This window comes from Dromaius novaehollandiae, chromosome W (assembly GCF_036370855.1).
Source record: "Dromaius novaehollandiae isolate bDroNov1 chromosome W, bDroNov1.hap1, whole genome shotgun sequence".
Classification (NCBI taxonomy): domain Eukaryota; kingdom Metazoa; phylum Chordata; class Aves; order Casuariiformes; family Dromaiidae; genus Dromaius; species Dromaius novaehollandiae.
Genome location: NC_088130.1, coordinates 28,740,820 through 28,756,535, shown reverse-complemented (window position 1 = coordinate 28,756,535; position 15,716 = coordinate 28,740,820). Strand labels below are relative to the sequence as shown.

General features: G+C 40.3%; 1 protein-coding gene across 7 annotated transcripts in view; it reads right to left on the bottom strand.

The window, feature by feature from the left end:
* Positions 1–15,716, bottom strand: part of LOC135323433 (colorectal mutant cancer protein) — a 217,777-nt gene that overhangs the window by 19,555 nt on the left and 182,506 nt on the right. For all 7 annotated transcript variants that reach the window (XM_064499775.1, XM_064499777.1, XM_064499778.1 and 4 more), the window contains 5 exons: positions 15,460–15,608; positions 13,563–13,703; positions 12,412–12,512; positions 9,622–9,805; positions 2,803–3,037 (listed from right to left, as the gene is read on the bottom strand). In XM_064499775.1, coding sequence (XP_064355845.1) covers positions 2,803–3,037; positions 9,622–9,805; positions 12,412–12,512; positions 13,563–13,703; positions 15,460–15,608 — 810 coding nt within the window. The remainder of the gene's footprint in view (positions 1–2,802; positions 3,038–9,621; positions 9,806–12,411; positions 12,513–13,562; positions 13,704–15,459; positions 15,609–15,716) is intronic.

The following is a 15,716-nucleotide window of genomic DNA, read 5'->3' as shown; positions in this document are numbered from 1 at the left end:
CAAAATGCTTTAACAAAGGACTCTCAACATTTTCAGCAAAGACCCTGTAGTCTCAAAGCACATTATAAGCAATATTATCACCATCTGTACACAAAAGAGAAAAAAAATTATCAGAGAAGAAAGCTGAGACTTCTTATCTAGATTCTAAGTCCTCTGAAAGGCGGGAAAAGGCTGCAAACTAAGAATTGTTTACACCCATCAAAAGTAATCTCCTCGCTAACTGGGGCATGACAACAACTGACCTCAAAGCAAGACCCACTGAATGATGACAAATGGCAGACAAGAATATATTTGGAAACATGGTTAATTATTGCTTGAAGCACAGAATTGGATTTTACAGAAGCACTGGTGGACCTACCAGGTTTTATACACTGGATCACTAGGAGAATAAACATGGCAACATTAAACACTGGAACAGAACAAAATATAAGGCTTCCTGACACTACCCCTAAGTCATCTTTTGATGGACCAGATTCATCAATAATAAGGAATGAATGAATGGCATATCATCAACAGCACAACATACAGATGCAAGAAGCAATATAACTCATGTGGTGATCAGTTTTTACTGGGAGTCATAAATGAAAGGTGCTGAAAGATGCAGCAGAGGTTCCAACACAGATACATGTTTCAAGAACACAGCAGACCCAAAAACGTAGGAAATCCTTGAGCAGACCAATCAGACCTTGCTAAGAATGGAGGGAAGGGAGGGAACACATTAAAGAGATGCTACATAACAAAGTCCTCCACAGCACAGATGAGACTATTCCCTTCAAGTAAAACAAAAAATACCTTAAGGAAACGGAAATTCTCCAATCGTCTCAGAATAAGGCAGATATATATGCTATTTTATAGAAGCTGCATGCTCCACATAATAGACATGAATAATAAACCTCAGGGGTGAAGGCATCCTTGTGATCTACCCTTCAGTTCAGCTCTGCTATAGCTCGTCAAAGATACAAGTGGCTTGCAAAGCAGACCTGAGCAAAATTCATGGCTGCTAATAAGGCAGCACATTTTCTCAGGACCAAAGCATGCAGAGCACAGCTCTGTCTATTTGCCTTTTGTAATGCTTCACACAGAGAAGAAAGGTGGGAGTCTTCAATTTCTGTAGCAGGAGAACAGTTATCAACAAATGCTTGCCTGGCTTTGACAAGCACGAGACTTTTCACCATGTCCCTTTCCGAAACCTAGAAATTTTCTGCAACTGTGAATTCCCACAAAGTACAACAAATGACAACCCACGGACACTGCCATCAGTTCCCCTGGGCCAGAAAGGACTGACATTGACTTCAGCCACCTCCATAAAACACATATCTGTTCCAGGCTGCACTGTACACAAACCATCAAGATATTATCTTCTTCTAGGGACAATTCCTGCAGTGAAAATCAAGTGTACTAGGTCTAGTTATGAGTGGAAAACACACGTCAAAAAACAGTTGATCATTTAGTGACTGAAAGGATCACCATCACTCAAAATTGTGCCAGAAATCATGATATGCAACTATTTGTGTTCCTGCCAAGTTAAGGAATGCAAGGGCATTAGTCACAGGGACAGCTCTGCAGTTTGCCCTTACCGATCAATTTAAAGCTAGAGGTGAGTACGGTGTACAAGATATTTCAGCAAAGATCTGGAGACAAAGAAGGAGAATGAGAAGCATGATGTTTGAAATACACATCTAATAATTTGCAAGAGTCTTTCAAACAACTAATTTAAAACTTCTGAGTGTTACCAGGGAATCTTTTTCTCTGGACTGTAAATATTAAATGTTACAATGCAAAATTATGTTTGTCATCAGATGGAAATGCAGCACCAATAAGAATACAATTATCAGTACTAAGCTACCAGCTAGCCAACACTATCAAACAAAAATGTATAAACTTAGAAGCTTTCAAAATTCTTAGGATTTGCTGTCCCAGGTGACACCATCATCTAACATATCTGCCATTAGTTCGCTATAGCAAGACTTATCAACACAGAGGAGTTAAACTTAACTAAACTGAACTAAAACCAGATAATTTTTGAATGCAGATGCACACTTGTGTTGCCTTTAGTATGTTCCCATGTTTTAGTTCACATCTCTAAATTTACAAAGTCAATACAGGAGCCAGGTTTAAAAAGATATAAGGTCTATACCTGGTTGCTAAAAAGTCAGGCTGTCTAGATCTCATCTTTACAAGTGGACATATAAAGCAGGCCTGATGTATCAGAGTATTCTCCTAAAACCTCTGCTATTGCAACTCATCACCATATATCCTTTGCTCCTGCTCTAAGCCGAGCTACATATTGAAGCAAAGCATCAAGAACGGCTCTAGGCTAGTGACTGCTTGAGAGCATTAAGGGTGATAGCTTCTGACAGACCATTCTTCCTCCTAGGGCATTATTAAAAAGAGGTGAATTTGTTCTGCTTCAGTTCACAAATATTGGAGAAGCACATTTGCAAGCCTGTGAGTAAAGTAATGAACTGTCTCATGGGAAGTGCTGTATCATACTTTTGGTCACCCTCAAGCAACTCAGCTGCCATATCTCTGAGAGAGAGCATCTGGTTTGTCAAGGAGAACGTTCCAAGTTTAGAGCCATGGATGAAGTCTTCATCTAATTCAAAACACACAGATCTCGTCACTGCTAATGCTTTGCCTTCTGTCACTTTCTGACTACTCAAAAGCAATTTTCAGCCCTGCCCCTTCAACGAAGTAACCCTTTACCACCCAGGGATCACTATCAAAGTCTCTCTTAGCACATTTTGTAGCACGGAAGGATTGTTAGCAGCGCAGTTAGCCTGTTAGAAATAAATAAAATACCTTCATTGCCATAAGCTCTTGCATCAAGACTGCATTTTCCAGGTCTAGCCTCTGGCTGTCTCCACGAGGTTTAACGTCATAACTAAGGGGATCAATGTGGATGCTTTCCAGCTCCAGCACTGTTAGCTTCACTGCTGCCCTGTCATTCTTCAACTGCTGTATATAATCCTTCAACCGTTGCTCATCCTCCTTTGTAAACTCTGTATCACAACTGCTTGCAGTTGAGCTGGTAGTACTGGAAAGAGAAAGAACACCATTAAAATACACCGAAAATAAGATCTACATTTTGGTATGAAATACTCTCTCAATACTTAGGATTTGTTTTCATCAACACATACTTAAATTTCATGGAAAGGACACATGTAGTGTGGACGGGATGTTGCAATGCTCAAAAGGTGCAGAGAGGTATGACAAATGCGAAGAGAAATTTAATTCTCCAAGTTGTGTGAGAAAATCAAGTCAGTGGCTGCTTCTCTGCAAAGCTAGATATTTAGCAACATGTAATTGAATTAGTTTTCTTGGAACAGTGACTTGTGAACAATTTTTTTTAAATTATTTTAAACAACAAAAATGCGACTTAAGATTTCTCAGCAATATCCTAGCAGGGAAAGCCTCTGTGTGCTGCTTTACCACTGAGTCTTCATCTTTTTTGGTAAGAAGCATCTGCTAAGAAGAGAGAATCAGTCCAGCCCTTATTTATATCTGCTGAAGGTAATACCAATTATCTGGGGAATTTTTCAACGGACACCTGTAGGAATCAACCTGAGGGAAAAAAAAAAAAAAAAAAAAAAAAAAAAAAAAAAAAAAAACCACTGGCAGATGTCAGCATCTTTCAATTCATGATAAGGCTAATTTCACAGAACACCAAAACCCCTTCAGGCCTGCAGGAGTTTAAAACAAGCCCATAATTTAGCAGGATTTTTAATAAAAAGTCATCAGACTTGATGGAGCATTCCTTTTCTAAGGGCATGGTTTCAAACGAGTGACTGCCCATTAGCCTCCCCTACAATTGTTTACAAAGCGATTCTACAAAGGGAAAACTAATGTCTTGGTAAGAGCGCGGGTGCCTCAGTGCTGCATCCCCACCTATATGCATGCCAGTGCTGTAGGGGGCTGAGACTGACACAGCCTTAAACATTCCAGGGCTGAATATAGTTGCAATAACACTAAAAGGAAAATAAAATGCCCTGTTGTTTCTATAACCTCACTCAAAGCTGCCTGCTGTCTCCTGAAGACCTGTAATCAGCTGCTGGGTGAGGGATAAGTCATCCATTAACTGTGCTTGTCTGGAATGCTAGATGATCTCAGTTATCAGCAGGGGAATAAATCACTTTCTGTATCAAATTGCACTGTTGTTCAACATTTTTGGAGGAAGAAAAAGCCCCACCCGCTACATGCTGTGAGAGTCAGAATGATGTCCTAAAATATATTATGCATGTGAAAAAGGAAAAGATAGCCTTGATTTTTCTCTTTTCTTTTGACTACACTTCAGCTAAAGCTGCGCTGATTTTGAAGTGCCTCAGATAATTGCCAATGAATCTTTCCACAAATTCCAAGCACAGCCTTGGAGGAGAGGGAGAATTGGCAGATCTACAGAGATTTCTCAAAATCTTTCCCCCCTGTGAAATATCACATTACAGGTCTTTACTACAGTTTTCTGTTAGTTTCGTATTATTCCTTCCTTCTCTTAGGGATAATAGGTGCCATATTTACCTGAAGTGCAAACCAGTCTCTGCTTTCATTTTCATCCATTTCCATCTGCAGTCAAGCTAAAAACACCCTGTATCTATACTACGTAGAAATTTTTCTAGGTTGAAATATTGAAATTTTTGTTCATACTTAGTTCTTCATCAGAGAATCTCAAAACACTTTACAAACATTGCCTTACTGAGTCTAATGGCACCCCCCTTCTGAAGTAGATACTGATAAGAAAAAATGGGGATAGACAATACAAGCGATACTTAATTCTATACTGAGTGGTATTGCAAGTTTCCTCAGCACCCAAAGACTACAACTGCAGAGTTTTTTTGGATGAAATGCAAAACAGCTGTTGTTAGAGAAAGCATAGCCCTTAAAAGTCTACACAGGCTTCAAATTTTGGGACACAAGCAGCTCATCTTAGTTTTCACTTACAAAGAAAAGAAAATCTAGCCCTCCCACTAGGAATGCAACCTGAGCACAAATGCTGGAAGTCTATTGTTGTATATTGTTGTATTGTTGAACCTCAGACTCGCTGGATGTTCACAGATCTGGCCCTTAAAGATCTATGGCTATACACGCAGCCTTTTGTGGAGAGCAGTCCAAGCTGAGGAAGGCAGTCTGGGCTGTTGCCAGTGATACTCAGGCTGCTTTTACTTCAGTCCTGGCTGCCTGCCTGCCTGTCTGCAGCTGAGCTGGCTCCTCTGCTGAATTGCTAGCATATGCTTTCTTTTTTTTCTTTCTTTTTTCGAATAAGGTGAGGGCAGTTCAATGGAGAAGCAGTCTCAGGCGGCCAGCACAACAAGAAGGGAGAAGCACACTCCCTCTCTCCCCACATTTTGCAGCAAGCCCCACCGAGAAAAGAAGCAGCAGTTTGGGCAGCAGCAAGCAGGGGCAGGGAGCCTAGCCCTCCGCTCGCCCTCCTTCCCTTTGAACTGCTGCGAGAACCAGGCTGTGCGAGAAGCCACTGAGACACACTGCAGTGCTGCTGAGCTCCCACAGCACAGCGTCTCCCCAAAAGCCCGTACACCAGGGCTCTCCACAACAGTAATGCTGGCCCATTCCTGCTCTGGGTATGGTGTCATATGATGTCCTAAAATATATTATGCTGTCCTTGTGATCTACCCTTCAGTTCAGCTCTGCTATAGCTCGTCAATGCTGTCAGTACCAAATCCTCACAACTTGCTTGAGTGTCTGCATACAACCTTACATTTGATACATAGCTTACATAGGATCACCAGTCTTCTAGGTGAGTCTTATGGCTCAATATCTGAAACAGCACAATGCCAAAAGATAAAAGCTTTTCCACAGAAACTGAAAAATACTCCAACCAGCTAAAATATGAAGAGCAGTATTTTTAGCTAAGATCAGAACACTTTGGTGAAACCACACTTCTTCCTTCTGGGAATAATTTGCTCCAGCAATGAAGCGTTACATAGATGACATTAAGATACCCGTTGGGATATTTCTAAATAACTTATTTCCACACTTCAGTCAAGATAATCCTGTATGTCAGCTACTTATCTGAAATCTGAGGTGATTCTGACTGGAAGATTTAGCCCTGTGTTTGATTGAGTTTAGATATTTAGTGGTACTAACTAATACTGAAAAGAATTCCCTTTGCATATAGGAGGCCAGACTTTCCCTCCATGAATCCAGATGTAAGGTTGGGGTTATTAGCATTGCAGTGAATATAAAACACCATTTTCAGTCAGAACTAGAATTGCAGATCTTTTATTTCCTTCTTTTTCAAGATGCAATCAGTCAAAGCTTGTTGGCAACATATATTCCATGGTTAGCTTCTGTCCATTAAAATAATTATGACTTCCAACCATACCACAGAGCTATTTTTATTTTCAAAAATGAATTGGCAACATTATTGTGCTGCTGCTGCCAGCCAAATGAGTTGAGATGCTTGCTATTATTTTTATTCACTTCACTAGTAACAACCTCTGTGATGCTCTTTCATTTCATTTCAGTTGCTCCCTTTTACAATCTTTAACCCCTTGTCACCAGTGGCCCTCCAAGCATTTGTTCTCAGTAATGCGTTCAGTGATTTGACATTCAGAATCTCATTTGAAATGCCAAAGCTAAAGATGGGTCACCACTTCCATTATAAGCCCCTATTCTACAGGGCTTTGAACAGCAGGGAGAATTATTCATTTGTCACAAGTCTCAGCGAAGGGGAGCTTTCATCACCTCACTCCCTCTCTACTCACTCTGGTTACAAAGAAAAAAGGTAGCAACACATATCTGCAACCAAGAGCCCCCATGCTAAAATAGTTACAATAAAAGATCAGTCTTGCAGATTCAGAGGATGTCTGAACCACATAATGTAAAAATGTTTTCATTTAGGTACAGTGGTCCCCTAATGGTAGCTCACATAGCACTCTTCACTCTTGTTTTATAGACTGCCAAGTTTTTCAAGACAAAGGACAAACATGAAGCCTGCAGAAACAGCTAGAAATCCAGAGTCGGCCTTCCTATCTCTGCTTGTATTGCTATTGCGGTGGTAGAGTAAAGGAAATGGAAACGACCAACATCAAAGAATCACAGAAGGCCGGAGATCTGTGGCAGCGGGAGGTTTGTCCAGAGCAGCAGGGTGCCAACTGACAAGGGAGCAGGCGGCGAAGGACAGAGAGCTGACAATATAGGCAGGATAACACCAAAAAGCATGAGTAAGCTCCTGGAGACAAACAAACAAACAAACAAACAAACAAACAAACAAACAAACAAAGGCCAGAATGACAGGGAAAGGAGTTAAAGAGAAAATCTTCAATTTTTTACACCTGGGATAGAATGCTTACTGATGCAAATATAGAAAAGTGTGTGCCTCTTGAACTAGCACTGCTTTCCATCTATGGACTGACACAACGATATCATGTGTCTGTGAGCTTAAGAGCGGACGCTTCTCTTTCAAGATAGGGTTCACAGTAGGGAAAGTCTGCAAACACCTCTATCATGTATCATTTGACCACAACAGAAGGAAAGAAAAGGAGGTTTGTATTATGTGTAGAAGCTAAAGTTTCAGAAGTATTTTTCCTGGTATGTGGACTTAGACAAAGAAAAATTACATTGCTTGGGGGATGGGGAGGGGGTTGAATAAGGGATGATCAGATCAGGACATCCATATGATAAGCTCCTGACTTGCTGCGTGCCCCTTGGATAAGTAAGAGCAACTTTTCTTTCTCAGGTTCCACACATATCAAAGCAGATAACAGTAGTTACCACATTCGATACAATATCTTGCTTTATGCCAGAACAATTTAGCCTGCAATGATAATGACTCAAGCTAATAGATTTCTCTCTTGGCATACACAAGCATTTTCCTTTGCATTTTTACATGCCACAGTTTATACTGATGAAATTTGAAATCCACCCCATTTTAAGCATACTCTGCTGAAACGTCATCAACTCAAAGTATTACATGCACACATACACATATTGCCAGCCGACCACCAGAAGTTCAATGTAAACAACGAGCATGAGGGACAACGTTCCTCTCCAAACACGCACACTTCCCTCATCTTCCCCCTTAACAAAATGAAAAATGAGGGTCAACAAATCAAGGGCTGTAGAGACTGTATTTCTAACAAATGCTTTTCAGAGAAAGGCTGAAAACTTGAAACAAACCCAAAAAACAGGAAAAAAACCCTCAAATATTTCCCAAATCAATCCTTGCAACTAAATAAACTCTTTTAAAGAAAAATGAATTAGGTATTGACTGTGTACCAGATAGCTCATAACAAAGAAAAACACTGAGGTAGTTATAAACAACTGAAAATAACCCTTTTAAATAGAAGAAGGGTAAACAAGCTCAGCCTAACTAGAGGGGTTGCCATGCGTGGCCACCTACAACATGTTCACGTGCAGATGCAGATACGGCATAAGCACACACACACACTAAGGCAAGTCAAGTATTCAAAAGAGCTTTGCACAACTTTTTCCTAGGGCAGTCAATATTTTTGGTACCATGACTGGCAGATGTGTTACTAGCGCAGATTGTGTCATACTCGTTTCTGAACAAAAATACAACTTACTTGGACTGACAGTGCAGCATTATAACTTCTTTGAAAAAAACTTTTAAATTTATCTCATGTTTGAATCTCATTCTCTTGGATTACCTTTCTTCCTGATTTTTAGCTATTCCATGCTAGCCAACAAGGCAGGAAATAAGATCATTTGGAGGAGCTGGTGGCAAGAGGAGGAAATCATAAAGTACTAAAATAAACTTCTAAAAGCGTCAAAAAAAGACAGCATTTGAATAAAGAGCTGGCTCAAATACAGAATTAAAACAAAGTTTTAGAGTGAATCTGAGAAACCAAAATAAATTTTACACTGAAAAATGTTCATCTATATTTATCCAGGATGCTTGCCAATTTTGTATCCACACATACTCACTGCACAGAGTACAATTACACTGCAGGCAGACAAAGACTCAAAATGAAGCTGCTGGCAGATGTATTTGAACTGGAACACTTCTGCAATAACAGTTGATTTAAGTATCATTATTTTATAGGTCTCCAGAAATACTGCAATATCCAGCCCTTTCCTGGAAGAATCCACTCTAGCCTTCATGATGTGCGTTTGCCATTCCACTTGCAACAGGAATAGCATGGGAAGGAAGAATTTTGAGGGGCGCAAAGGGAAAGGAGAGAAAATGATTCAAAATGAAATGGCTGGATTTGTGATGTTTAGAAAACAATCCTTGAACACTCCAAAAACCCAATGGAAGCACACTTACAGTCTCTGGTTCTCCGTAGATCTGTGCTGCCCTTACACAATAGATGTGAACAAGTACACGCTCAGTGTTTCAGCAAGTTTCAGTGAGACAGCAAGAGAGTCACTGAGGTAAAACAAATGTAACGGTTTTGCCCTTTACCAGAAAGATCAAAGTTCAGAATAACCCATTTGCAACAAATCTATACAAGATCCTTCTTGGCTGGAGTGGCTCAAAGTCTAAAGACAATGAGATCACTGAGGCATGGTGACTTAGAAAACATAGTTAAGAGCACTGAGCAGACTGAGGTGAGGAAGGCAGGTCAGCAGATGGAATGCAACATAACCTTCAGTCTGTAATCAAATGCTTGGGGAATAGGAAGGCAAATAAGTTGCAGTTACCTCGTGTGGCTGTTGGACGACAGGCTTTCCCAGGGCTGCACGCTACAGCCAGTGATTGCATAGGCTCCCCCGCAGCTCCCATCTAGTTTCATCAGCAAGGCTTTTGCTGCGTTCTCAGCTGTCTTCCTGCAGTCATGAGCTCTCTTAAGCATCTGGGTAATGTTTTCATCACCCGTTTGGTCCCCTAGTTCGCAAGCAAACAATATGTTTCAGAGCTTTGAGGAGGGTGAAAGAATAGAGATGCTTCCATGTGCTTTCAGTTTTTATCAAGATGATGATGATAAATTATCAGTTTATGAGGTAAAAGCAGCTTCACTGCTGTGTGAGCATGGGTGATAATTGGGCTTCTGCCCACAATGCATCTCCCTCCCAGCCACAAGATCTAGGTATTTGTCTTAAGTCATGTTTACCTTAACTAGCTTGTCTGTTTATAAAGATAGGCGCTGTGGGTTAGGATTAATCCAAGATGCTCAAGATAATAACACACTGGGAGAGCACCAACCTAAATTACAACTCTTACTTCCAACTGTCCAGTGCTGCATAACAGCGTGGTCACTTGCAGGGCCCTTGCCCACTAACACCTTTACCTCAACCCTAACAGTTTGCCAGATCACCCTCTAACTGGTTACCTCCCCCCCCCCGTGAGGACAGCTTTGCTGCTCAGAAGCAGCAGCTGAACTTTCAGAGTTTACAGTCCTGCATACTAAAACAAAAGAAAACCAGCACTGGTTAATTAATTAATTTGCTGTAACTTGCAGAGGTTCTGCAGAGACTATGCAGCTACTGAGCCATCCCTCCAGCAAAGGCAAGGCAGAAACCACCACAGCTACCATTCTTGTAATTCTGACTCCAGCTGGAGTAAAATCAGTACAGTAAGACACACTAGTGGCTACACTGTATGGCAGAACAAAGTTACAATATAGTCATATTTCACTAAACACAATGCAAAGGTGTCAGGGAGCATAAACAAATGACTGTTTGCTCTGTGCTGCTTTCATTTAATCCTTATTCAAATCAAAGACTAATTACTCATACTTTGCACTTGCTAAGTGAACTGCATGCATTACAGCTAACGTTAACGCAGAAGAAAGGAAGTGAGGATGTTCTGTTAAGAGCAGCTGGCTGTGCTCAGCTCCAAGTGACGCAGAAGCAATTCCCTGGCATTTTCCACTCACAGATGTTGGTGCAAAACTTCACTGATCTCCAGACCAAAAATCTGCTATTTTATCTAGATGTTCTAACCAAATTTCACTGTGAAGTAAAGGTATATAAACCAAACATCAACTTCCTCCAAAGTTATGTAACAGGAAGTTGGCACCATTTCTATCATGGGAGTGTAACTGATAATATCTGAACTAAGAGCTGTTGACAGACACCTATACAGAATTAAATTACACCCTCTCTTTCAAAAAATGAAAGTGGAATAAAGTCCTGCTCATACCCAATATGCTTCCCTTTTCTAAGATTTCTTTCTGTCACCTGTGTAAGGAGAAAATCCAAGATTACACTCGTTTTTGCTAGCCACCAATCTCTTCCAGCAGCAAAAGCTCAATAGCACATTTTGGAAAGGAATGATCAGACTCTGGAAGAAAAGTGGATGAAAAACCCAAACATCCACTCTGACATTTACTCCATGGCCCACTATGCACGGGCAAACTAACCTACACAAAGGCTTGCTCGCAGCACTAAAAGAGATGCAAAACGAGCTGCATGGTAACAACACAGCGAGCATGGACTGAGCGCAGCCAGCCTCCTGAAACAAGAGGCTGAACCCATCAGCCTTGTGGCTCTGATGCCAGATGGCCATCTGGTCTCTAAAAGCTTTCAGTTTACATTTCAGTGATTTCTGAGAAGCTAGCGCTATAAATTACTGTCTCGATCAGGCAGTTACTAAGTCTCAGCACAGCATGAAAAGCTATGCTTTACTCTCCAAAGGCTTCCCCACTTCCTAACCCAAGATTACTACTGCTACCTTCTCCTATCAGTAAGGAGAATGAGACTATAAAAGCCAGATTAATGTTCATTGTGTAAACATGTCATTCTATTAGTAAAATGTAGCCAGTGGTAATGTGAAGTTCCACACACTTTAGAAATATATCTATAGAAGTGGCTTAATCTATTATTTGGAGAACAACACGCTCAAAAAACTTAGTCACAAAGTTAACTATCCACAAAATAAAATAAACTCAGAACACGGAGGTTGATATCCCAGCCAACATGCTAAAACACCACGTAGAAAGTTTTAAAATTTCAGGGCAAAGTTAAAATGTGGGGTGGAAAAACTAGAGCTTCTTTCTTCCTTCCTTTTTTTTTTTTTTTTTTTTTTTGGCAATCATTGAATGGTATCTTTGCATTGTTTTAATCCCAGCTTCTAACAGACTGCACTTAATTTTTGTGGCTGAACATGGCCAGTACAAACACAATCGGTACTTGCAGATACCACAGCTGTACAGTCCTAAGCCCTGTACTGGTCATGAGTATTGTTTAATTATTCCACTCTGTACAGGCGAATGCCTGTAGCAGCCTCACCACAGCCAGAATAAGCATTCCCCGTAATGGTATACATAAGTTAATTTGAATTGCTGGTAAATTTTATGAGTTATTTCCAGTCTCCTCCCCACCCCCCCCTTTTGGGTGTGCAAAAATGACTTATTCAGTTGAAAACAAAATAGACCAGAGAGCGTTCTTAAGTGGTGGGTCATGAGATGATTCACTATTGCAACTAACTCTTATGAATGCTAATTGATGTGCAGAATCAAATCTAAATAAAGTGATCCATTGACATCTTACCAACAGAACCAACACCTGCAGCTCTGAATTGCCCAAGAATGAGACTCTGCTCGCTTTCTGCCAATGCCAACAGCAGCTCATATGCTTCTATGCACTGTTCACTAGAAGAGAAAGTAAACCACAGAAAACAAAAATCACACAATATTTGCAATTTAGACAGGAAAAATATCTGCAATCAGCAACAAAAAAGGAGGTAGCTGATGAACTACACGATTCCCTACTGCTTGTCTGGTAATAGGGATATTAAATGACATAATATACATAGCTCCTACCACAAGCCTTCAACAGTCTTTCCTTCCATATGATGGTCTTGGATTGGCCTCAAGTAATGTAACAACAAAAAGCAAGAGAGGGAATGATCTGATGTGAGGTGAGCTCCGGAAGCATTGGTGAAACAGTCAGTAATATGACTGATAGTAGACATTATTTCTTTGAAAAACTGTCTTTTCAGGCCTTCTTTCTATGCCAAGAAAACTTAGAAAAATACTTGTTTCTCTGCCCTGGCTGCAAGATTTTCCTCCATACAAGGCAACAGCTACTAAGCACAGTTGTGAGTCACTTGTTCCTGTTGCATTCTAATATGTTTTTAAAAATAAATACGTTACCGCACCTATTTGTAATTTACATTTCCTTATAATTTCCTCAAGGATTATAGTAACAGAATACATTCCTTAAAAGGCACACAATTTGTCCTAATGCCAGAAGTGCCTGCTCCAAATTAGTCGCAGCAGCAGGAGTTAAGTGACACCCTCTTTTTAACACAGTTTAAAGCAAATTTAGATACTTGAAACCAATATCAAGCAATTCACCCATGATTCCCATCAATGGCATATAAAGTCACTTTAAATTATGTGGAGTAAAATGGTACTTCTCAGTCCACTAGCCTTATGAAAGGTGCCTGAATAATGCAGAAAACCAATGTCTCATGACTGGATTGAATTCACGGCTGCTGCTGAACTAGGGTTGAGATACACTTGTACCAATAACTCCAGTTACATAGTTTGTCCAGTAGTTTAACCAGTGAGGCATTTTTCAGGGAGGAATTAAAAAGAAACAGCTTTACTGTGGCACACTAACAATTTTACTCTCACTTCTGTCAAGTCTTTCCCCTCTCCTTTTCTGGCTGAGACATTCTCTGTGTAAGTACATACCTGTATTGCAGTGCAAGCCTGAGGGCTGTGGCATTGGACTCATACTTCCCAACAAGCATGCTCATCCGCTCAGCATTGCTCTTGCACTCCTCCAGTGTTATTGTCAACAAGTCATTCTGGGATTTCAAGTGTTCAATACGGCTGTAGAAAAGGAAATAATTTACAACCTTTAAGTTTAGCTTGCAGACACTGTCTTGAAAACTCTAAAACGATCGTAATCTAAACCAACAAAAAACATTTGGTCTACACATTTTTTTAATGACTACAGCAAAATCTAGCTGTTCCACATCCTATAGCAAGAGCCAAGAGGATACTCATTTCTCTAGGACAGCCTACTTCCTTCTCCTCCTCTCCTTCCCATTAAATGCAATCAATATAACCTTTCTCTGTGAAAGAGCAGCAATCAGAAAGCTGGAGCCTTCTTTTGAAGCCACAAGAATGTATGGGGCAGTTAACTTTTTGCTTCATCTTTCTGCTTCCATTCCTCCCTACCTTCTGCCACATTTGCTTCTTGTTTTAAGTGGCACATTCATTAGCACAATGTGTGGGGGTGTGGAGTGACCATGCAGCTGCACAAATGCCCCCTCTCTTTGGAACATACAGAATACCTGTTTCACTTGAAGTAATATTTTAGTCATGATTACAGAGGCAACTTCCAAAATAGTGATGCAATGAAATCTCCGACAATTCTGGTAATGGTCAAACAACAGCTTATACCAGAACTTAACTGCAATATTCTTCTCAATGAGGTCAACTACGAATCTGAAAATAAAGCTTCAAAATATCAGTTTTACTGACTATTATTATTTACTGAATATTATTATTGCCGGCAACTGCAACACATATCAAATGGACTATACCTAATCATCAGCGTTGGCTATACGGTGAGAGCAAGCACGTAAATGATTTCACACAGTGCAGACAGTAACCAACAAACAAATCAATACGATCCACAGCTCTAAAATCACTAACTTCTCTTTTTTCTTGTGACTGTTAAGAAGGGCTCGTACACCATTTCTTTAGTGATCAGAACCCCCCCCCCCAACCTTTCTAGTTGCTAAAACTCACAGCTGCTTCAACCTCCTACCTCGTCTTTGACACCTTATATAAGGATACATGCTGTCAATGCAAAATTGTGCAGTGCAAAGAGGGAAAAAAAAAACCCCACATTTTGCAGCATTACAAAAACATGAGCTACAAGTAAGGAGACACAGTATTGATTAGACTAAACTTGAGATAGTAGCGGGGAAGAGAGAACTTGAAAGCATGCTGAGACACAGTTCTTGGGTTCCTGATCCAGTTTTGATCCTGTGTGCTAAACAGGACATGAAGCTTTGGCTAAGACAGAGCTTATTCAGCAATTAACAGCAACATTTTAACTACAAGCCGAAAGCGACAATCTTTCTTCTGCTGCCAGAAGTCTAACTGTATGAATTCGACACCAATACATATCCGTGTGCACTCACTGATACAGTTAATACTACACAATTCTGTTTCTCCAAGAGGAAAAACAAAGTGAGCTAATTCTAGAACGATGAAGAGTAAGTTATAAGAATCCTTATTTCTAGCACTGATGTGTTTTGTTAAAAAAAAAAAGAAAAAAAGAAAAAAGAAAAGAAAAACAGATGTCATGTCTACTCGGTCAGCCATAGCTAAGGACACTCCACAGTGCAGATGATGGTGCCACGCTTGTTTAAGAACACATGACCAAATTGTCATACTGATGGAAAGAATCCTTAGCGTATGCCTCAATCACCTGTTTCTCAATTTCATTTTAAGTTTATTTGCAGCTGTCAGAGCTGAGCTGAGACTTGATGGTGAAACGCACAAAAAGCAGCAACTTCAACAAAGCTAACAGCAGACAACATATCTGAGCATATCTAACTTTTCACCTTACCTATTTAATCTCTCTGTCTCCACTTCAAACTCTCGGATTTTACTTTCAGAGATAGCAGATCCATGTGAATACAGAGTTTGGAAGATTTCTTGGATATTTGAGCAGTCTTGGAGGGAATGTGCCAAGTGTTCAGCCACACTGCTAGACACCTGCACAGGATAATTAATAGATCATTGTGAATGGATGGCAACTGGATTCCTCCCATAGATTGTCTGGACTGACAGCTGAGTTTGTCTGGATGTACTCACTTCAATATA